The sequence below is a fragment of the Anoplopoma fimbria genome, chromosome 22 (assembly GCF_027596085.1).
Source record: "Anoplopoma fimbria isolate UVic2021 breed Golden Eagle Sablefish chromosome 22, Afim_UVic_2022, whole genome shotgun sequence".
NCBI classification, from domain to species: Eukaryota; Metazoa; Chordata; class Actinopteri; order Perciformes; family Anoplopomatidae; genus Anoplopoma; species Anoplopoma fimbria.
The window spans coordinates 6,513,808-6,537,410 of record NC_072470.1 but is presented as its reverse complement, the minus strand read 5'-3'; the positions used below and the strand labels follow the sequence as shown (position 1 = coordinate 6,537,410).

Here is a 23,603-nt window from a genome sequence, read left to right as displayed (position 1 = left end):
CTTCAACCAATGGGGGAGGCTCAAAAATGATGTGAGCAAAAAAGGATGCAGCACCATGGAAACTGCAGATTGTGCAATAACAGTGCAGCGCACTCTAGTGGCACCAGATGTCTTTGTTTATTCCTGTCTGCATGGATGAGTTCACCTTTCTGCTTGAGAGAACCTCTGTTGCCCTGTGGGGTATTTGTTAACGTGTATCCCAGCTAAACTCTGATTTTGTTAGATTTTTTTTTTGTCTCTTGTAGGCACTGGGGAAAGGCCTGGCTGACTTTTCTTCAGTATTCAATTTAATTTAATTTAATTAGTAGTTTTCTTCAATTTCAATTGCTAAGATTAGGACTATTCTATTTGAACATTTTGCACTGCTAGGTCAAACTAAAATATATGTACATATTGTTTAAGTGGTTGCAACATCTACATGAAATAATTATTTACATTTGTATTCAATGATGGAAACTTCAACCACTCCAGCAATATTTTTTCAGTCTTTTTTTTGAGTATGTTTGCTGGTAGTGGAAATGGCTATAGTCTGACTTGAAAACTGAGTAATATTTCAAAAATAATTGTAATAAAGTGAACTTCTGAATTATAAATGATGTGTGTCATAATATTCATGACAAAGAGGGTAAAATGGATCAAGTGATTGTTTTAAAATCTCAGTTAATACATTGAATTCTTTCAGTTTTTATCTCTGTTATGTTGAAATGCACTGTACTTCATCAGAGGACGTCCAAAATGGGAGCAGTGGGAGGCGTGTGTTTCCTATCATCACCTCCAGGGGGCATCACCGACACATCTCAGGGCCGGTCTTCCACACACCTGAGGTATTTCCACCTGCGTCCCTGCACCTGCACCGCACCTGCAGAAAGATTACATGAAACTAAGTAAATGGACTTAATCCTTACATGATTACACACTAATCGCCTCTTACAAGGCTCTCCAGGGGCCTGTAGCCAATATGTGACTCATTGCATTATAGTAAGGACTTCAGATTTGGTTTATGATCCCATCATGTCCAGTGGGTAGAGTTAAAGATCAAAAATACCTTAATCACCTGTGTCACAATCCTGATTAAAATTGACAAATATATGAAATAATAAAGACTCTAAACTGTCCCTCATTTTGCAGAGAGAGGTGAACCTCCCCAAATGCATGTTTGGGAATTTGCAATCTCCATGTGGGAAAAATAATGCATGTTTATTGGTGCATCTTACAGTCAATGTGTGGGGAAATACACACAAGAATGAGCTGCATAAGACAGGGGAAAGGCTGACGTAAGGTGATGGAGGGAGGGGGGGGTGGATGTTTCGACGCCTGCGCAGGGGATGGATACACTGGAGGAGATTAAGAAACTGCGCCTCAATCGGACCCCCGCTGGACGCCATTTTGGCTCAAGATGAGTGAGCTCTGGGCCTGACTGTCCAGGACCATTCCGGCTCCTGCTGGACCAGTTTCCTGGACCATAGAAGAGAGAGGGGGGGAGGAGCTTTTGCATTTCTGGAAGTCGGAGGAACAGCCAGTCAAAGCCAGCCAGCCAGCCAAAGCCAGCCAGCCAGGGGAACTGGAGAAAGAGGGTCTGCTGGTGTTGGACTATAATCTCAATATTCGGTGCATGCAAACACCGACATGCACGTCTTCCATTTGGGCTCGGGAAGCTGAAGCACACACACACACACACACACACACACACACACACACGCACACGCACGGGGTGGATAAGCCATCTGTGAGACAGGAGGGTGTGCGCGGCGCAGTGACGGACGCGAGCCAACCGGGTGTTTCATCGTGCTCAACCAAAGCTAGCCGACCATTTTTTATTTTGGGAGCGCATCTTTTTTTATTTTTTATTATTTTTGTGTGTCTGTGTGTGTTGTTGGAGGATGATGAGGATGCTCCAGAGGGGTTTGTACCGGTGAGGGATGCACAAAGAAGACCGGGTGTCACTCTGTGGTGGATATATAGCCAGCTAGCTCCGTGGCTAGCCGACCTACCGGGAGCTGAAGAAGAAGAAGAAGAAGAAGAGGAGAAGGTGGGGCCGCGCACGGTGTGACAGCTAATGTGGCTAAACCAGCTATTTGGACTTTTTTGTCACTGATATTTGTGTGTGTGGGGTGTGTGTGTGTGGTTAAATAACAAGCAGGCTCAATAATAATACTATTATATTCATAATAATAATAAAAAATCCGTGTAGGTGTGATATCTCGAGGAGAGCATCCTCGTTCACCTGGATGACCATGGCGGACGACGACGTGCTGTTCGAGGATGTGTACGAGCTGTGCGAGGTGATTGGCAAGTAAGTAGTGCCACTGATCACTCCCACTGTTTTTCATTATGTGTGTGTGTGTGTGTGTGTGTGTGTGTGTGTGTGTACACTGCTGCAACTGTTACTGTGTGTGTGTGTGTACACTGTGTGTGTGTGTGTGTGTGTGTGTGTGTGTGTGTGTGTGTGTGTGTGTGTGCAGGCCTGCAGGTTTATCAAGGGGAACGTGAGGTGGGTGAGGTGAAGTCGCTCCCCAATGTGCAGTGCATTTGAGTTTAATAGCAAGCACACAATCAACTAATCTATATATATATCTATATATGTGTGGAGATGCAGATTGTCCCTGCCATCACGACCTCCATGCATGACAGTGGATCCACCAGACTGTGCAGGAATGTGTTTCATACATTAACTTATTTGAATGCAGGTTTAATAGATGGAGCAGCACAAGTTTACAAGTTCTTCTACTTTGTACCTTGTAAGCATACTGTACAGTTGGGGAAAAGCTCCCATGTTCCTACTGTATGTCTACGATGATACAATGTGTTACTAGTGGTGAAGAAATGATTCTCGTTCTTTTTTGAGACACAGGACATGTGGAAGAATCATCTGGTTGCACATCTTTAATGTCTGCAGACAGGGTTTCCTCCCCTCCTCCTAATCCCCCTATGTAACAGCAGCCAAACCTGCATATGCATACTGTTAAATTGTGTCAGTCACAGGAGGCATAACTTTTTCGATACACCAGTGAGTTGGTTGTGTTTTCATAGAAACCAGGAGACTAACAGAAGCACGTTTAAAAACCATGAGAGGCGAAGGTTCAAGGTGCCGTAAATATTAAGAATTGATACAGTGCACATGTTGCTTATGTGTGGTCAGAGATGGCTCCTCAACTCCTGCTGGAAGGGAGGAGGGAAGGCTGACGGGCCCCATCACAGTCCTGGGCTACCAGTAAGTCCCCTCCCCCCTCCTGCAAGCCTCACTCACTGGAGGTCTCAGGGTCCATTAAGTTTGTTCTAGGGGAAAGAGGAACACTCTCTCCAGGCCCCGAGGCCCTGTTCTATATCCTGGGACTTCCTGTTGTCTTGGTTACTAATTGATGGTTGGTCCGGGACCACTACCTTGGAGTCCCAGTACCTCAGTTCCCAGTACGTGGAGCCACTGGGGAGAGTGAGTGCGGAAGTAGTGGAAACCATCTACAAGTTTGGATGGTTTGATTTGTCAATACAAATCAACTAAGTGGGTAAATACAGTGAAGTTGAGTTGAAGCCGTTGAGAATGATCGATGATTTTTATTTTTTTTACATAGCTTGACCCTAGCCGTGGATCATACAATACTAATTTGACAGTTTGTTTTATCCACCTTAGCTGTCACAGGAGCAGTTTTCCATATAAGGTGTACAATAGATGCCAGCTTCTATATAATGTATTCTCTGCAATCATTAACCTACATGGAAATATCTGGTGTGTAGTGCCACATTTGTAGAGGTAGATACGACCAGGCTGCAGATGTAAACAAACATTGAGAAATGCAGTATTTGCCGATACTTATTGAGTGTTTGAGCAGTTGTGCATGTCAGGTTATGGTCCTACAGTCCAGACAGGTCTTTAGGAGAGCAGCGAACAATGGCGTTTAAAGCTTTAGTAAAGAAGACGCATGCCACAATTATGTCACAGAAAAGACCCGAAAATCCCTCTTATCCTGCCAGTTCTTTTGTGAAACTGCAGTCGATGGATCAAGTGTGTTGAGTCCTGGTGTCTTGGGATGTGTTGCAGGAAGAAGAAGGGGGGGGATCATTTTTCCTCAACCCCAAGGTGGGAGGGGAAGGGAGGCTGAGGCAGATCAATGGAGACAAGTGGAGTTGGGAATGGGATGGCCCTGAGGCTAAGGATATAAATAATGCCAGCAGGCATTGACTGCAGCACTCTGCCATCTCCCACTTCGTTTTTAACCACACGTTGTACTGTTAGCACTACTGTAGGTTGTGGACAAAACGGCAGACAGCTGAAACCTGAGGATGTTAATTAATTCAAATTTTTGAAATGGAAATGCTTTATAGCCACAGGAAACCATCACAAAAAGCCTATTCCATTTAATCTTTTCTGGTTAGAAAATATTCCTGCTTCTATATTTTATCCAATGTTTTGTATCAGAAGCCAGGCCATTTAGCAAGAGTTATGCCGACACAACATGGATTGACAGAAGGATGATGTTTTGGATTAAATGGATTGAGACAATCATTTCTATGAAGACCTCCTCCAGACCTTCATAATTTAGTTTTTTTTCATGTTCATCCACCTTCAATGGAAATGTTTTGACTGACATTTTTTCTGACTGAATCTGAGATTTATTTGTTAGCTCAGAAATGTCGAACAAACATAAAATATTTGTAGGTGATTGAAAAAGAGATTAACATTTCATCAACAGCGTCTGATCAAGGGCCACAATATTTTGAAAAATACTTATTAAGACAGAGAGTGGGTAAAATAAGGTAATCCCTAACACGTTTATTTTACCTAGTTAGTCCTTTACCTCCTGACATATAATGTAAGAGTTGTCATGGTGATTTGGCTCTGATTATTGGATGATCTTGGTGCTGTTGTATACTCGTGTGTCTCTTGCTAGCCTTTGACCTCAGCTCCTTTCAAACTTGTACATAAACCCTATTATCCAAGCCGTCCCTCCTCCTATTGTTGCTCAGAGAAGTTGTCTATTATTGTCCCTGATCGGCTTGTGCCGGAGAGGAGCAGCCTGGCTGGGTGGGATTGAGAGCATTGGGGATGCCATCGCTGTTCAGTAATCATCTCCTCTGAACTGGGATTGCATAGAGAGCCATGTTTAGGGTGATTTCTACTGAAAGACGGTCAGTAATTTCATTTGGAGAAGCTTTTTTTTGTATCAAGTGATGTTGACTTTTCCCGTTTGATCTTCTTTCCCTGATCTTGTCCTATTGATTGGCTTTTTAAAGAAGTTATCTGGTTCAGTTATAGTCTAGAACTGTAAACTAGAGTTTAGATTGTTTTTAAGGTGCTGTGTGAATGCACACTTGAGTACCAACATGGGCTCCTTGTCCAGCGGGATCCTCTCAGTGCTACCTTCCTCTTCTCCTCATTATTTTCGAAGGAAAGATGTGCTTTTGCATTGCAGGCCGCACCAAAAGCTTAGCAAGGTTCTAGAACTGAGAGCCAAAGAACAAAAAGTCAAAACATTTTTTGAACTTTTAGCAAGTAGGACCCCTGATTCATCAGGGCTTATAGTTGCATGGCAACAGCAAGAGCTGCATATGTCTGTGTAGCATGGCTATAAAGAGACACAGGGACTGTCTGATTTTACAGCTCATGCATGTAAATGTTCATTCAACTCCCCTGTGGTTAGACCAGCCTTATTTCAATAGAGGAAGATCAAACAGGTCAGGTGTCAGTTCGACTTCCAACGGGATTAACTCCGTTGAAAGATGACACGAGCTATAGAACAGGCGGTGCAGGCCCTGCTCATTATATGTTCATTGTTTTGTAGTTTACATAGTAAATATGTGCTAATGATGTGATGGGAACATAATGCACTAACCACGGGCCTGTTTTTGAGATTTCAGCTTTAGTTGAAGTGTTGGCAAAGCGCTGAAGCAATTTAATCCATTTCTGTCTATAATGATTCCGTCTGAATAGGACTTGGGTTGTTGAGAAGCACTATTGGAGTCGCAATGCTCTTTATTTCAGCCCTGGGGTGCTCATTAGAGCCAAGGATATTGGGATGTGAGACTCACTCTAAACCAATGAAGTGATCAGCCTTCTAGCTTATTCTGATTTGGATAATGAAATTGCTTGGACGACACTTTTAAATCTTCATTTTCATTCAATGTTTGATAGTTTTTAGCTGTGTAATGACAGTTTTCCCCAAAACAGATGCAACCTTTTAGCATACAAATCTAGTCTTCCACAAAATGCTGAGCTGCAAAAATGCTAATTTGTTAATCCGCTAGTAGAATAGGCTACAGTGTATCTTAACTTTATGTAAAGTAACATCTTAGTTGTTACTTATTAAATGTTAAGGAGCTTCAAGCTAGTTTAACCAGCACAATAGATAATGATCAGTTATTCAGCTTGATATTGCCCTCATCACGTTGACTGATATGTCAAGTGTGTGTCAACATGTGACAAAATGAGATTATCAGATAGAAATGTCAAGAGCGGGAGCTTATTTTATCAGTTAAGACTGGAGGCTGCTAATGTTCCCATTAGTGAAGCTAGAACCAGAGGATGATTCGTCATTTCTGCTTTATACATTTCTTTTTTTGGATTGCATATGAAGATATCTTTATGGTATTATGTTTTCTGGTTTATGTAAACATGCTGGAGAACACAGGGTTCAAGCATCTACTGAGCTGGAGTGTCCTGCAGCGAGACACCGAATGTGTCCTGCTGGGATCAATAGAAGTATCACATTATTGAATGTGTCATCCTCCCATCTGTTTTACAGAGGGAGATATCAAGAGAGAGTCATGCTGTGTCATTAAAAAAAAGAATGTTGTGTATTTTCAGTCTGTCTTTGACTTGAACTATAAAATATTAGTTTTGATTTGATACGTTTATGTGATACCTGTGCCATGTGTAGGACTGTGTGGACTGCCTAGCAGATATCGTTTGGTAATCTTAATTGTTGACTTGTACTAAAACCCCCCCTTGTCTTTCTTTTGAGCTTTCCTCTCCATATGCTCCTTTCAGCTGCCCACACGCGGCAGATCAATAGTTGTGAATGGAAAGTGTAAAGTTGACTACAAGGCCAGAGACGCTACATGGTGGTTCAAACGAACCCGGATCCTCTTCTGGTTTATGTATGTATAGGAAAGGCTTTAGAACCTCCTCAGGGTATCTCTGCTCTAAATTTCAATTTGCAACCGGAATACTAATTCCCCCTACTAATATTCAAAGGGGTCTCTAATTTGCATAAGTAAGCACTCTGGATTATTGTTGCTGTTTAGACATTCACAGTGCTACTGTTGAACGGCATTGAACTTTGTTTAACTTGTGTGGAATTAACAGGTTGGCACTTGAGCTCATTTTGGGCAGTAGGGCAAACAGCACTTATCTGAGAATCCCTTTTTATGTTGTTTTCCCTCTTTAGAGCACGTGCCTCTGTGCAAATTTATGAATAGATGATTATTAGCTCTGTGTATACATGGGCGACACCACTAACTCGGATATTTTTAAAGTGCTATGAAATTATATCATTAGCATTCATGCCAATGTTTTACATCTTTCTTACACCGTCAACTATCAGCATACTTTAGTGGCCGTGAATGAATCAAATCATTTTCGGACATATTGCTGTTGATTTCACTGTGTTGTTAATCATAATTATTTTTGCATGTTAGTTTTGCTGTAGGCAATAGGTTTTCATTAAATATTTAAAATGATGGTGTGGAGAAAATAACCGGTTTTGGGCTAGCCAGCGTATGACCCTGATGATAATGTGCAGTGACTGACCATACAAAATGCAATTTACTTGGCTTGGGATTAGAACATGGAGCGGCACCAATAGTTTGTCTACCTGAGAAACTCTAATTATGTTTCGGTTCCTCGCAGAGGGACAAATACCCCCCCCCAAAAAATAATGTTTTTTTTAGGATAGACTAACCAGGTGAAATATGCTCGCTGCTGGCCTCAGCTAAAGAGCAAAGTGCTGCTTTAAGCAAAGACGGTTGCTCTCAGGAGAGCAGGACTGGTGATGTTGAGTCTGCAGCTACAGATGTGTCCTGTCCCTGTTTAGGAGACACGGAGAGAGAAAGAGGGAGGGAGGGGGAGAGAAACCAGAGACCTGAGAGGTAATTTGGCTCATAGCCAGCAGGGACGTGAAAAATGCACCTCATATCCAGTCTTTGATTTACATAGAGCAGAGGGTTGAAATGAGCCTCGGAGCACTCTGTAAAGATTGCCACTTTGGGCTAATGTTTGATGACTGCCGCTGTCGGATGTGAGCCATGTGTGGGCGTTTTGTATGAGCCCACTCAGCACAGCTGTGGTGATGTCAGTCCGGCATGCGGCCTTCCTCACGCTCAAACACACACTCTCTCTCTCTCTCTCTCTCTCTCTCTCTCTCTCTCTCTCTTACACTTACTTGCTCTCTTATAATACCGTTATAATAGCTACTGTACATGGCTGAATGCTCATTCCTTTTTTTTTTTTCTTCTTCTTCTTCCAGATGATGAGATGAATTGCATTTTAATTTATTGAATCAAACAGCTGACCCAACCCCCGTTTTTCCCCCTTGCAACGCACAACTGGCGTAGGAACAGCCCCATTCGGGAATTGATTCTCCATGCAGCTCCCTTGAATTGACAGCCAAGATTACAAATGGGGTTGATGCATACAATCTGGCAGGTTCACCCAACCCCACCTCATTGCTTAATGGCGGTAATGAGCTTTATTGACACACATTAGATCAGTGCCAAGACGGCCTAACCGTCACTGCATCATTGTATCCCTGTGGTTGCAGCCTCTAACTTGACTCCCCAAAACACACACCAGTCAAACACTGATCCGAGACTGAAACATATATCCATGATGTAATAAAGGATTTTTAACTTAAAACAATTACCATGGACTTTCTGTTTACCCACAGTGGACAGTCATTGTGTTTTTTCTCTCAGTAGTGAACTGTTAGCCCCATCCTTGCAGAGCACCTAACTTTCTACTCAACATTACCAACACTTGAGTTTTGACCCAGTACAGCACTTTTTAAACAGATCTGAGACTATTTTATGGTGGGAATGGGGGGCGTCAGAAGCTCCAACATGCACTCCAGAAGCTTCCCACACATCTCATGCCCTCTTTTTTTTTTTTAATAAGAAGCACAGCTGCTACTACGGTGCATCTACCCGGGGGGGCGGGGAAGGAAGGTCACTGGGGTTGACGGATCATTTGCAGGATTCCTGTGAACTCTGGAGGGAAGAGTGTTGTGTTTTACGGCTGCCTCGGCCCACAGTGTGCACATGCTGGCTGCGTTTGTTTGTATGGGTTAATCATTACAGCAGATGTGAAAGACAAATGTGAGAGCGAATCAGCGGCGGCGCCCAAACTCCCATCATGCACAGACACTAAAACCAAATAGCTTTTTTACTGTTTGCGTGACACAGACGTTGTCACACAAGTTAATTTGCTAATGCAGTCCGACCAACTTTTAATGGCCACCAATTTGCTTTAGCAAGAGGTGTGTTTTTTGTCGTGTGTGTGTTTTATCTGTTTGTATATATATACATGTGTGTGTGTTTATGTCTCCAGTAGCATTTGGTTCGGCCTCTGAGAGATGTAGAGACAGCTGTAACACGGCAGGTGTGTGTGTGTGTGTGTGTGTGTGTGTGTGTGTGTGTGTGTGTGTGTGTGTGTGTGTGTGTGTGTGTGTGTGTGGGTGTGTGTGTGTGTGTGTGTGTGTGTGTGTGTGTGTGTGTGTGTGTGTGTGTGTGTGTGTCTGCAACTCTCAGTGGGCTAGGAGACACAAAGTGCTTAAATGTCTCGGCTTTCAGTGCCTGTTACTGAGAAAAGAATTAACATATGCAACTGTGAGACTAATGAAATTCACGGTTTTATAGTTTCTGCATGGACTTGACTTGTGTTTATGTGAGGAGTACCACTCAGTGTGGCTTCCACTGTGGGCAGATACTCATAGAAGGTCTGTAGGAAGGTCCAGGGCTGTACAAACCTTGAGGTGTTGTAAATCTGGTAGAGTGGCCCACCCATAAGAATTATATATAAGGGGAAACACTAAGAGCACACAATAACTAATAGGAAATGTGCAACTGATACTATAGGTTCTGCCCTCTGCTGGTTGACTTTACCTAACAGATATCATTTGTTTTATCAACCTACTAAAGAGAAGTCTTATAAGTCATTAGTCATAGTAACACTTCAAGGCCAAGTAAGCTAGTTAATAAGAGCAGAGATCCAACTTAAACATCAATAAAGAAGTAATATATCCTGATGCATTGTTTGTTGTTTTCAGAAAGGATCACATAATGAGTAGTATGTGTTTCATACAAGCTAGACATGTTTGTTAAAACATTTAGTTAAATCCGATGACACCACAATAATTATGTAAGAGGTTTCAATATCGAAGAAAACATGTGTTCTTTTCTGGGAATCGTCTCATTGAAAGAAATGTGTCCATGTAAGTGTTCCTGTGCTACAGAGCTGGTTTTCCTATTAAAAAACCCCAAGTGAAAAAAAAATCTGCCACACAAAACGTGAGCAGAGCTATCTCTTCTTTTAATGGAAATCTTGAGAAACCTGTTGGACACAGAACAGAAAAAACAAACATGCAGTCTAGCTTCCATATGTCAGCTCCAATGCATTTAGAACAAGAAATGCAGCCTTACAATATCTGCCAACCCATTGGTCCAGAAATAAACCTCGTTGGGAAGGTCTCCCTCGCTCAGGTCTCTATAATAAAGCTTTTATTTTAGCTTTTACAGCTGTGCTGCACATCACTGCTCTATAATTCCCACTGGCACGAGCCAGTGGGAATGATAGAGCAGTGGCGTGTACCATAGACCACCCACTGTAAATCCAGAATATTTTCAGAAACGGCACTACGTCTGCCCATTGCACTAGACTTGTGTGTGTGTGCGGTTTTGTGTGTGGTTCTGGTAAATGCTAACTGACCTTATTCCAGTGTTTTGAATCCATGAAATCGTATAAGCACAGAGGTTTGGTGTGTTTAGTGTAGGTGTCTGTCACTAACTTGGCATGTGTGTGTGTTGCAGGGGTCCCTTCAGCGTGGTGAGGCGCTGCATCAACAGGGACACAGGCCAGCAGTTTGCCGTAAAGATCGTCGATGTGGCCAGCTTCACCTCCAGCCCCGGACTCAGCACAGAAGGTGAGGAACACCGCAGACCTGGTTTGAGCCGAGGCTGCAAATGCACGAGACGGATGACTTTGGAATCAGAATCAGGACAAGAGATGATCCCCCAAAGACCTACTCTTTTGAACTCTTACTTCCATCTTTGAAAAGTCTAACCAACTTTTGTTGTGCAGCACTGTTCGGATCGGACAGCAAACACCATGATACACACACACACACACACACACACACACACACACACTGAGGTTATAATGGCGGTCTCACACGCAAACAAATTAGGCTTACTGTCACACATGCTGCACCCAGATGAAACATTTGCCGGAACTACATTCGGTTGCCTGCTTGTGTGGTGATGTTGTTGTTGTGGTGGTGACTATGCATGAGATATTGAAGCACACCACTTCTCACCATGTGGTTTTCTGCGCTGTCATGCTGAGGTGTGTGCGTGTGCGTGTGTTTAAAAAAAAAAAGAGAGATAGATGGTGACAAAGATCATAGGTGTGTGTGTTGGAGCTCATGTTGGCGTCCTCTATGTGCCATCTGTGATGCCCCAGTCAGAGATTAGCCTTGTAGCCAATAACAGCAAGACAAGGAAATGACCCAAGGGGGGAGAAACTGTAGATTTGGAGATTTACACCAGTGTATCCTTACAGCAAAGTCTTAGTCCTAAATATTTTCAGCCTTTAGTATGTCTTCATTATCATAAGACTACATGCATTCACTTGGAAATCTAAATCAAACTACCAAATGATTTTATTAAGTTTGTGTTATCTTTTAAACTTCTAGCGACGCTTCGAACAAACAGTCTGTTCAGTTGCAACCAGTTAATGTTTTGGGACATTTTTGCTTCAATTAATGACTTATCAATTATTCAAAATCACACAAGTGTGAGAGTAGTTGTGGTAAGCTAGCTATTAAACAATAAGTATGTATTATCTGTTATTCTTGTCGTATCAAATTTGTCATGGCCAGTGATGTAGCGAAAAAAAAAAAAAAAAAGTCAAAAGAGAAGAAATAAGCAAGTGGACACTCAATGTGGCAAAGCTATAGAACTGGAACGCAGCCAGACTTGTAGAGTGGTTTCCTGGGACCTCATACCTTAGCTTATTAAGAAAGAATCTGCGTCAGCATAAACGTGAGTGAAAAGGAAAAAGAAGCAGAGCTGCTACACGATGAGTAACAAACATTCATATTCATGTATTAATACTACTGTGTGTGAGTGTGAGAGAGAGAGAGGTGGACGAACACATGATTAATGGTGTAATTAAGAGTTTGAGGGGAAAAAATGAGGGAGTGATTGGATTTGTAGAATTTAATAATGAACTAGTGAGCACTCTCAATCTACATTAAAGCTTTATGGGGTTTTTGAACAATACAATAGTGCAGTTTGCAGTAATAATAGTTAGATGTGTATTGTAAGTACGTCTTAGAAATTCAGACAAACTAACAGCAGTGCATGACCAAGCATTTTTTTAAAATAGAAGTGTGATCTCCATAAGCCACAGCCATAAGATGCAAAACCATCATGTAACAAACAGAAGGGAAATGATTTAACAGTGCTTCCCACATCCTAGTCTAGCCTAGACCTTCCATGTAAGAATTGATTTGGAAAGGGCCCAGCGAGTATTATTGCTTTCATTCAGATGGTTCCAGGCCTCTCTGGCTCCCTCGCTCCGTCTGAGTGCCTTCCTCGTTGCCGTGCGGACACTGGGCAGCATTGTCACGCCGAAGAATAGACACTCAATGAGACGGGCCGAAGACGAGTGTAAAGAGGAGAGAATTAATGAAAGGAGAGGAACAGTAGAATAGGGGCCTCTGTAGTGGGGACACGGCGTCATTTCTCCTTGTTGCATAATGATACTGGCCTGTCACGACACAATGAGCGCACACACACACACACACACACACACACACACACACACACACACACACACACACACACACACACACAGACACACAAACCAGACTTGCAGATGGGGAGCAGAGTGTGTAAATTAGGTTTTTAATGGAGTGAGGAACTCAACAGCACCACATTATGTCTGTCAGCCTTCCTCAGCACTCGGCGTTAACTCTGTTTACCGCTTGTCTCTGCAGTTGTTGGTCATTTCTATATTCATAAAGAAGAGAGAGGGAGAGAGGAGAGAGAGAGGGAGGGAGGGAGGGAGGGGGGGAGAGAGAGAGAGAGAGGACTGTCCAGTCCTCTCAGCAGTGTTTTCCCTGCAGTGTTGTCTCCTTTAATGAGGCAGTCAACAGACGAGGAATGCCACAGCCGTAATTGTATTTGCAGTGCGATCTGGATGATGATGAGAGGGGGTGATGTTAATGAGTGCGAGCCAGATGTACATTTAAACGCGCCATTAAAATGATATTCTAGTAAACCCACATCTGGTGTCACTCTGTCTGTCTGTCTGTCTGCTAGATACCAGCTTGTCAGCTCGCTTGTCATTCTGCCCAACATGTGAACGCTCCCCATGTCCGCCATCTACAAAGAATGGAATCCCTCTGTGTGTAGATGAAATGTAACTCCCTCTGGTGGTGGAGTTGAGATGTGGCAGGTGCTGTTGAGGTGTGAAAGGAAAGGTCCCCTCTGCTTTTCATCTCCTTAACTGGTTCCTCCAGGGACGTGAAAGGGTTTAGCAAGGCACCGACCAAACACAAACGAGCGTCTCGGCAGAGAAGCTGTCTTTCTTTCTCATCTTCATTTCTCTCTGCCAGATCTGAAGCGAGAGGCCAGTATCTGCCACATGCTGAAACACCCTCACATCGTGGAGCTGCTGGAGACTTACAGCTCCGATGGCATGCTCTACATGGTCTTTGAATAGTAAGTCACACTCGCTTTGTTCTAACAAAAAAAAAAACAACACCTTTTTCTTTTTCTCGCCAACCACAGTCCTGCGTGCCCGACACTTTCTGCTCGGCCGCTGAACGTGTATACCTTATTTTTTTTTCTTTATCATGTAGGGCTTTCAAAACACAGGTATTTAGAACATTATTTTTTTTGGGGGGGGGGGGGGGCTCAGCTGAAAATTTTTCTGAGGGGGCGACTTTGAAAACCCCTGATGTACCAAACTAACCAAGCCACAGTATTAATTTAACAACACTTTGCAGATGGGTGCGCCTCGTAGTTTTGCACCTTATTGCCAACGCTACCAGCCCCCTCATTTTTGTGGTTACAGGCTTGTGTGTGTGTGTATATATATATATATATATATATATATATATATATGAAGATCTTTGCCTGGTTAGAGTATCAAGTATTAATTGTATGATTGGATATGTTTTGTTGGAGAGGAATAACTAAAGAAATCATGCAAAAAAAATCCCAAAAGATAAGAAATCAATTATGAATACCCTATTTTTCCCACATCACCCAGCTCTATATTATATGTACCTGTAGTAGTATTCTTTTTTTCTTTTTTTTTAAGTCTGAGTTTGAACCTTTTATCTTTTTTATTATAAATTTCAAGTGCTCAAATGAGAAAACCTTTTTTATGGCAGCTAGCAACAGAATCCTACTGAATCTTGAAAGATTTATTTAAATTGCAGCCGTGCATCAGAGTTATATAAATCCACAGGAGGCATAAGAGAATCAGCTCTCTGCTTCTCCTTCCAGGCAGTTGTTGTAGATATAATTTTATTAATCAACCTGCCTGGTTAATTTGTTTCCTCTGTGTGGGTTTAATGTTGTGAGTCTGTATCTCATATCCTCCAGAGAGTGGCCCCGGGGATTGTTACTGGCTGAAAAGTGCGATAATGAAAATATAGTGCCTATATGTTCAAGACAGTGACAGTGGGTCATAAAATGTCTCCCTGACGGATGTAGATTCATGCTCTCTTTGTTAAAGACCATTCTGAGAAATGCTAGTTCCTCTGCTCTTGAGTAAACTCTTATCTATAATCGTTAGAAACCTCATTTCTTCCTCTTTCTCTCACTCTTCTCAGTATGGATGGAGCAGACCTGTGTTTCGAAATTGTGAAGAGAGCTGATGCCGGTTTTGTGTACAGCGAAGCAGTGGCCAGGTAGGACACACAGTCTGGGAACTGTGGGGCAGAACATATTAAATATTAACAAAGCCTGAAATGAACAACAATTTGTGGACGCCCTAAATCTCTCTCCCCCCGCCCTCTCCCCCCTCCGTCCGTCTGTTTCTGCACATCCAGCCACTACATGAGGCAGATTTTGGAGGCTCTTCGGTACTGCCACGACAACAATGTGATTCATCGCGATGTAAAGGTGAGCTCTCTCTTGTGTGTCACAGACAAAGCTTCTGAAACCACACTTGACTGGGACGTTTCATATCCAGGGCAATAAATGAGTGTCATACCATAGACTCTCACCACAGAGAAGATGTTTATCTGTGCTGTCTGTGGGGATGTAATAAAGGTCAAAATCCACTGTTTACCAGAAAAGACAAACACATCATCCTCTCTTTGCATAGACTTGTTGCACATAATAATGTGGCTTTAAGAACAAATGTGTCTAATCACCCGGAAGCCCCTTCCAGTTTGCAAACCAGTGCGTCATGCTGGGTTGTATCGCCTGTCCAATAGGCTAGGTCAGTCCTTTTAAGAGTTCTTATTGTCAGATTAGCATCAACCAGTGATTCCAACGGGATTAGCCACCTAACACAGGCGGCAAACACTACCAGACCAGATGGAGCAGTCCTGAATCACTGCCATTTGAGTGCGCGAGGGGATCAGCGCAGCCTTGTTTTCAGTGTGGCTGTGTGTGCTGTTGGGTTAAACCGCGGTGAAATAGCACATTACTGCAAGGTTTGTTTTCACTCAATTTTTAACTCAATCAGAGCAATTCAGAAAGAGTCTAGTTAGTGTTCGGGTAAATGCTATCCAATTAGACAATATTAATATTCCAAATATTATTATTATTATTTTATTTATTTAAGAAAAGAGGCCAAATGTGTTTGTTTTATTATTCATCAAATACACTCAGTTCCTCAATACCACAATACACATTTGACTTCCTTCTCTCTGATAGGAAATGCACCCACAACATGCATTCTTCGCAAAGCTGCTGTCACAGAAGTCACTGAAGCATTTAAACAGTGGTTCCCACACAACACAGGTGTTCAGAAGCCAACACAGTTAGAATAGCTCAATAGTAAGAAAAACTATTTTATTTTATTTTAAGCGTAGAAATGCTTTTGCTCAGTTTTACAGAAAATTAGCCAACAAGTCCAGTTTTTGTCACACATTTTTTTTCACCAGTGTTCATGCCTATATTATTTGCAGTCCAAACGTGTGATCACTGTAGGTGGAAGCGTGGTCAGTCCTGTGCGGCGGAGGTTGGAGTTGATGACACAGATACTATTTCTGGGGGTGACTGAGGGGGTGTCCGGTTTAGGGAAAGGCACAGATGCTCGTCTGAACTCCGTCGTCGAGCTGTTTGATGTTGCTTCGTTTAGGAAGGGAAGCCGGTGACCAAGTCGGTGTCCAAGTGCTCGGAGGGCAGTTTTGCGCACTGAGCCGGATAACAGAAAGTACATGACCGGATCCAAACAGCTATTGAAGGCGGAGAATAACAGCATCACCTCGTTGGTGCGGTCCACCCTCTCCAAGTATTCACAAGATTCTGTGCTGCTGAGCTGGGTGAGGATGTAGACGGGGCGAAAGGCGTGGTAAGGCACGAAACAGACGGTGAACAGGAAGAGGACAAAGAAGGACTTCTTGGCGGTTCGTCCGTACCGCTGTGCGTTGGGAAGGTCCGGCTTGTCCCTCGACACCCTCAGCAACTGAGACGCAATCTTCGCATAGGAGACCACCAGGATGAGGAAGACGAGCCAGAACAACAGCACCAGCGCCCCGTTGAAGTAGGCTTTCCCTTTGGCTTTGTTGTCCCGCTGCTTGAATTGGAAACATTTGTTACCGTTCTCTATGTCCTCTTCTTTGGCGATCATGGTAACCAGTGCAACCAGCGACAGACCCCACAGAGCCCCGCATGCCACCCAGCTCCACGGACGGCTGCGCCCCCACAGCGTCAACTCCATGCCTCTCCGAGCTCTGCCTTTGCCCTTCAACCTCATGTATCTGTCCAAGCTGATGAGCCCAAGTAACGTAATACTGATGTACATGTTCATATAAAACAGGTTGCCCACCATCTTGCAGGCCACATATCCCAGAAACCACTTGTTCCCCATAACATGGAAGAAAACCCGGAAGGGCAGACACGCCAGGAGGACCAGATCAGCCACGGCACAGTTGATGAGGAACACACGCACGGAGTTGCGGCTTGAATGTAGGAAAAGGAAGACCCACAGGGCGAAGAGATTACCCACAAGGCCAAAGATGAAGATCAGGGAGTATAGGACCGCCTGCGTCAGACGGAGAGTGGGGTCATCGAACGAACAACTGGTCTGGTTTTGTGAGGAGATGAGGAAAGGAGAGGAGGAGGAGGGGCTAAGAGAGGTGGCTGACAAGAAGGATGACATGAAGGAAGTAGAGATAGGAAGAGAGGAGTTAGATGAGGCAGAGGCTGAAAAGGGGAAGGAAGTGGAGAATGTGGTCATTGCGCCTGAAAAGGGATAACTTCAGGGTAGTTGATCATTTGGCTCTGAGAAAAAAAGAAGAAACACAATTGTTAGTTCTTTGTCACTGAACGAACTGATTCTTAACATCTTAAATCAAAGGCAAGAAAAGGTTGAGTTCCCTCACTGTGAAACTGCTTTTACGTATTTTATGAGTAATGCACAGGTGAGTAATAAGTGGATTGTAGTTTTAAAGGTCACACATGTAATACTCAGTGTGAAATGGAGGTTATAGTTATAAAAGATACATGAACAGAAGAGGAGCTCCAGATTCTGGAAAAGTGATAATATCCTTCTGAACAACAATTCTATTTCCTGTAGATTATAGTTTTAGTGGTTTTTACGGGTGTGAGCGTAGATGCACACACATGCACGCTCCTACATGGACACCGACACACACACACACACACAGATGTTTGAATTAAGGCACAACACTCACCATCAATATTCCTGGCGGAGAGATTTCAGCACAGCTTTCAGGTTTAAATGTTTGTGAAAGTGCAGCGCGGTGTAGGAGCGCAGCGATCCAGAATGTTTTTTTCCTCCATCAAACTGTAATTTGTTTAAAAAAAAAAAACCGAACTTGTATGATACGATATTATGCAAAAAGAGTCCTTGTCCTTAACACCTTTTTATTGCGATGTTCACCTTTTTCTTCAGTCTCTGAATGAGTCATAAATCCTGCGCACTCTTTTACATCCTTTTGTCAGTGTCTGCTGCTCCTCCTCGTCCTCCTCTCAGCTCTTGTCCTCTCTTGCTTTATGAACTGAAAAGCTCTCTCTTGCACTCTCCTCCCTCTCTTGCTCTTGCAGATGTGAGCGTTTAGTCTGCCGGTCCTCGTGCCTCTGCCTCTTCTTTTCTCTCTCTCTCTTCCTCTCACTGCGTGTCTCTGATCTCGCACTGCCTTGGTCCACTTCCTTCACACCCCTCAATTTCCCCGTTATGAGAAGTGCAAAAAAAAAATGTGAAGACGGGAAGTGAGCCCACCAGACTCTCACCCCAGTTCCAGAGCTTCCTCTGTCATCTAGCTCCCTTTCAGAATGAAATTACTGAAATTTAAACTAAATGAATTTATAGAAGGGAGATGGGGTGTTTTTAATGTTGAATTCACAGGTCACAGTGCATTTAGTATATGTTGTATCTTAAGTATTGATTACAATTGATCCCAACAGCTTGTTCCTCCTATGATTTAAGTCCAGAGAGGCACATTTTAAACGGCATCTCTGAGGTTTTGCATGCAAAAAAGTCACAACTGCTTTTAGCATCAGCTCCGTTTCTTTATTAACACCATATTTAGAGACCTGTGAAAAAAAAGCCATTTGGAGACAAAGACCCTGCAAGCACAGCAAGTGTTTTATTAACTGCCCCAGCCTGCACTATTAGTCCTATACAAATAGGGGCTCAGTGTGAAAACAATATTGCAGATATAATGCATCAATCATGAATTTTTATCACCGATTGAATTAAAATGACACCTCATTTGTAGTATGCGGCCCAACACCTTGCTTATCCTTTTTACGAGAGCCACATATCTCAGATCTTAAAAAAAAAAGAAATTATGCATCTACTGACTTCTTCCTGGGGCAAGAATCGGCCTTATAATTTAGTCGCGGTTAGAGCTGTGCAAGTTGTTTCATTGTGAAACTGTGGCTAACGAACAAGCAATTGAACAAAGATCCCATCTTGCACTTTTGCACAGAAACGGCAATGCTCTGCACAGTTACTGTAGACCTCAGAGAAATGGGTTTTTTTTTCTTTGTCAGTTCAAAGAATAAGTCATACCACTTTTTGGTTGTGTGTGTTGTCTCTTTACAGTTTAAATAGTAAATAGAGTTTAAGTCCCCCTAGGATGGTCCTTCATTTAACCTGTTGAAATATCTGGACCAAAGATGTATTGTTTTACTCTTTCATCCACTGTTTGACCTCTCTCTTTTATCTCTCTGTAGCCTCACTGTGTGCTGTTGGCCTCAAAGGAGAACTCTGCTCCAGTCAAGCTCGGGGGTTTTGGAGTGGCAATACAGCTGGGAGAGTCTGGTTTAGTAGCTGGAGGTACAGTAGGACACTCTGTCCTTTTTTGCTCCTTTTATACCTCAAAAGACTGAGAACACTTCCTACTGTTCATTTGCATACGTACATACCGTCCTTTTGGACTTTTGACACAAATGCGTTTTCTTGCATTTCTATAGACTAAACAATTAACACATGAATCCCAAAACATCTGTTAGTTGCAGCCCAACATAGTGTATATGCCTCTTCATCCTTATACCCTTGTATCAGAAGTTATTTCCTCAGATATCCCTTTTTCACAGTTAAACACTTAAAACTCCTTGTAGCTAATCAGTCTGACAACGTTCTCTCTGTCGTGTCTCTTCAGGTCGAGTGGGCACACCCCACTTCATGGCCCCAGAGGTAGTCAAGAGAGAGCCATACGGCAAACCGGTGGATGTGTGGGGATGCGGAGTCATCCTCTTCATCCTCCTCTCTGGCTGCCTTCCGTTCTACGGCACCAAGGAGCGTTTGTTCGAGGCCATCATTAAGGGGAAATACAAGGTAGGAGCTGATTTACATGGCGCCATCATTGTGTGTTGGTGAACCACAGCTGTGCCCTTTAGCCGCACCTAAGCACAATTGCGACCTTTTCTTAGTCACTGTGCTGCAGCTAAACGTGGTGGAACTTTATTGGTGTTATGTGGTCACTGTTCAAATCATAACATCGGTCTTTGGCCACAGTCAATTTTTTTTATTTTTATTAAGTCATTAATTTCCTGTTGTCTTGCCGACCAGACATGATTCAATTTAGCCGTAATTATCTAATAACTGTTCGGAGCTACTATTACCTCATCATATATATATATATATATATATATATATATATATATATATATATATATATTCCTCATTTAATGTTAAATTGAGTGGCAGTTGTCACATGAGCCTCCCCTTTTTTACAAAAGCCAGTGAGAGGTGATGAATAATCTGATCCGTCGGTTAAAATTCTCTGTTTTCAACTGAGAGTATGAATTTCCTGCTTGGTGCACTAATCCGTGGCAGATGCAGTCACTGCAGGCAGCTTGATGGACGACACTGTGGTATCTTCCATCAAGCTGCTGCTAAACAGCTGCTGCTGAATTCACAGATTTCATTCTGAAAAATGCAATATATGAGCTCTACCCTCACTGCAACTTGCTTTTACAATAACATAAATATTGATACACTAAACATGATTCATAAATATCTATAATAAAAAAAGAGAAAAACATATTTTTATTCACAGAGCGCACACACACACACACACACACACACACACACACACACACACACACACACACACACACACACACACAGACCTTCATCATCCCAAGTTATATGGGTTGCCAATACATGCGTCTCAAAGTGTCCTCTTGTGTGTGTCTGCGTCTTTGGGTGTGTGTGCTCGTCCAGATGAACCCCCGCCAGTGGGCCCACATCTCGGAGAGCGCCAAGGACCTGGTGAGACGCATGCTGATGCTGGACCCGGCTGAGAGGATCACCGTCTACGAGGCCCTCAACCACCCCTGGCTGAAGGCAAGATCACACACACACACACACACACACACACACACACACACACACACACACATGCGCACACATACAGCTGCTAGTGATGACTTCACCACAGCTTAGGAGCTCTCACTGCAGATGTTGCCAACTTCAGCACTTTGTCGTCCTTTAACTTTTGTGGTCATGTGCAACATTTAAAAAGAAAGAGATATTTAGTGGGATTTGGGTATCTGGTGTTTGAGCTTTGGCCTTACTGGTCTGACTGATGCTGACTCAATAACACTTCCTCCTGCTTGGAACCACAGCTCTGCTTTCACATCCGTTCTGCAACTGCTCCCATGTGTGTCTGTGTATGCTTGTGTTCCCCACCTTTGTGATTTCTACTTGTTCTCTTATGCTTATCTGTGTGTGTTTGTTTGTTTTTGTTTTGTTTAGGAGAGGGACAGGTATGCCTACAAGATCCACCTGCCTGAAACAGTGGAACAGCTGAGGAAGTTCAACGCCAGGAGGAAGCTGAAGGTCAGCACCGCATTTGATGTGAAAGATTCAACTCGGTTGAATCCGAGATGAAAGGAAGTGTCACCTCCTCAACAGTGCGCAGCTGCTTCTGATGACCCAGATTCATTTATTGTCGATTCTCAACAGGCCTGTCCTCTGAAGGCCTCGCATACAAACACATAAAAAGCGTGTACTTACACCACACAACATGGGGCTCTGTTGAGGCTTTATGTAATAGCTGTATTGTCTGTTCTCTGTATCCCAGGGTGCAGTGCTGGCAGCTGTTTCCAGCCATAAGTTTAATTCCTACTATGGCGACCCCCCAGAGGAGCTTCATGACTTCTCAGATGACCCCACCTCCTCAGGTAAATCACACTACAGAAAGCTATTCTTTGGTTCTTTAGAAATGTATTTACAACAGAGTGATTTAGCTATATGTTTGTGCAGCTAGGATCAACGTAAGTGACACACACTGATTTATAGATAATGCAATTAAAAGGACAATAAAAAGTCATTTTAACTGTGCGGTACATGAACAAATAAGAGTTTGTTCTCCCGACATATTTACATCCACTGGTGTGTCATGCAAGGTCAAACATGAAACCTGCATTTGCAAGCAAGTAAACGTTCGCTTTCTAGCCCAGTTTCTATTCTCGTGGTTTCTATTCCATCCTTAATGTGATCTCCAGCTGTCTGTGTAGAGCTTCCTCTGTTTAGATGAAGACAGGTTTCCCAACGGCCTCACTTCCCTGTCTCAGCCATGGACTTTCACTTCCTCTGATTAGAGGACTGCAGGCTGCACCTGCCTGCAGTTATCAGCATACATAAACCACTTGTGTCGCCGTCATAAACTTGAGAAAATGAGCAGTGTGATACATCATCGCCCATTGCATTGTATTGGTGCAACAAGCTCTTCACACTTTTTGCTCAGGTTTATTTGTAGCCGCTGCAGCCGGATCTGCCTTTGATTTGTTCTTTTTGCTGATGCTGGCAGTCTGCAGCAGTCATGCTTCCTGGTGACTGGTTTATTTTTGCCATTGCAGACCCCCAGACATGTTGCCGGTCATACACTCGTGTAGTACTGTAGATGCTTGCAGCAGCTTGGCAGATTATTAATAGATTTGGCTGCATTTTGCTGATTTTCCTCTCTCCATTGCTGCTCTTTCCTCTATTTCCTCTCTGCCTCCTTTTATTACCCACCTGCCCTCAAGCCTCTTCACACCGGCTGCTTTCTGACTCTCTTTTGTCTGCCTTTTGTCTGCCTTTTTGTCTTCCTTTTTTTTCTGTGAATGTGAGGGGTGAAACTCTACATCCTTAGTTGCCGAACACCTCCTCTAATCTCAGCCTCTCTGTCTTTGGTGTTGTTTTTCTGCTGTGCTGTCTCTAGGACTGCTAGCTGCTGAAAGTACGTATCCCTCTCCCCACCCATAGAATCTTGATGTGTGATACCATGACATCATCACTCGCTTCTTTAGTTGCATCTTTGTCTTTGTGTAAAATTGATGTGGGGTCCTAATCCTCCAAAATGGCTTCCTGTGTGTCTCCCTCTGTCTTTAGGAAAACCCATTTAGTTTGATGAGTGTGCTGTTAATCCAAATTTTCTCTGTAAAGATGACATTCTGTTTACATGCATATTCATTAGTTCAATTACAGGAAGCTCCGTAATCACAGATTAACAAAATACTAGACGCACAAAGCCAAAAACAAATGTCGAGAGGATAACATGATTAAATGTCCCGCTAACAATGGGGTTTTCTATCATAATCAGGTTTTTTGTGTATCTTAAAGAGGGATGTTAATGGTTAATTGATGATTCAGTGGTAGGAAGTCTGTTGTCAGGGCAGCACATTTAAATTATGTGAATTATTGTTAAATCTTAAAGTACTGTTTTGGCCATTTGTTGAGTAAT

The 23,603-nt window shown here is 43.0% G+C and overlaps 2 protein-coding genes across 3 annotated transcripts in view; one reads left to right on the top strand and one right to left on the bottom strand.

Moving 5' to 3' along the window:
• Positions 1 to 1,377: 1,377 nt before the first annotated feature.
• Positions 1,378 to 23,603, top strand: part of LOC129111904 (peripheral plasma membrane protein CASK-like) — a 35,339-nt gene continuing 13,113 nt past the window's right edge. For both annotated transcript variants that reach the window (XM_054624060.1, XM_054624059.1), the window contains exons 1-11: positions 1,378 to 2,029; positions 2,192 to 2,293; positions 11,017 to 11,129; positions 13,830 to 13,935; positions 15,057 to 15,134; positions 15,276 to 15,348; positions 19,603 to 19,705; positions 20,031 to 20,206; positions 21,098 to 21,220; positions 21,632 to 21,715; positions 21,960 to 22,059. In XM_054624060.1, coding sequence (XP_054480035.1) covers positions 2,229 to 2,293; positions 11,017 to 11,129; positions 13,830 to 13,935; positions 15,057 to 15,134; positions 15,276 to 15,348; positions 19,603 to 19,705; positions 20,031 to 20,206; positions 21,098 to 21,220; positions 21,632 to 21,715; positions 21,960 to 22,059 — 1,021 coding nt within the window. In that variant the 5' untranslated portion in view covers positions 1,378 to 2,029; positions 2,192 to 2,228. The remainder of the gene's footprint in view (positions 2,030 to 2,191; positions 2,294 to 11,016; positions 11,130 to 13,829; positions 13,936 to 15,056; positions 15,135 to 15,275; positions 15,349 to 19,602; positions 19,706 to 20,030; positions 20,207 to 21,097; positions 21,221 to 21,631; positions 21,716 to 21,959; positions 22,060 to 23,603) is intronic.
• On the bottom strand, positions 16,047 to 18,508 carry LOC129111905 (probable G-protein coupled receptor 34). Its single transcript, XM_054624061.1, has 3 exons — positions 18,305 to 18,508; positions 18,096 to 18,208; positions 16,047 to 17,682 (listed from the first exon to the last, which is right to left on the bottom strand). The coding sequence occupies exon 3, from the start codon at positions 17,636 to 17,638 to the stop codon at positions 16,355 to 16,357; it is 1,284 nt and encodes a 427-aa protein (XP_054480036.1). The 5' UTR covers positions 17,639 to 17,682; positions 18,096 to 18,208; positions 18,305 to 18,508; the 3' UTR covers positions 16,047 to 16,354.

Bases quoted from the DNA above. Each gene is read 5' to 3' on its own strand.
- LOC129111905 (XM_054624061.1), bottom strand. From the start codon at position 17,638: ATGACCACATTCTCCACTTCCTTCCCCTTTTCAGCCTCTGCCTCATCT.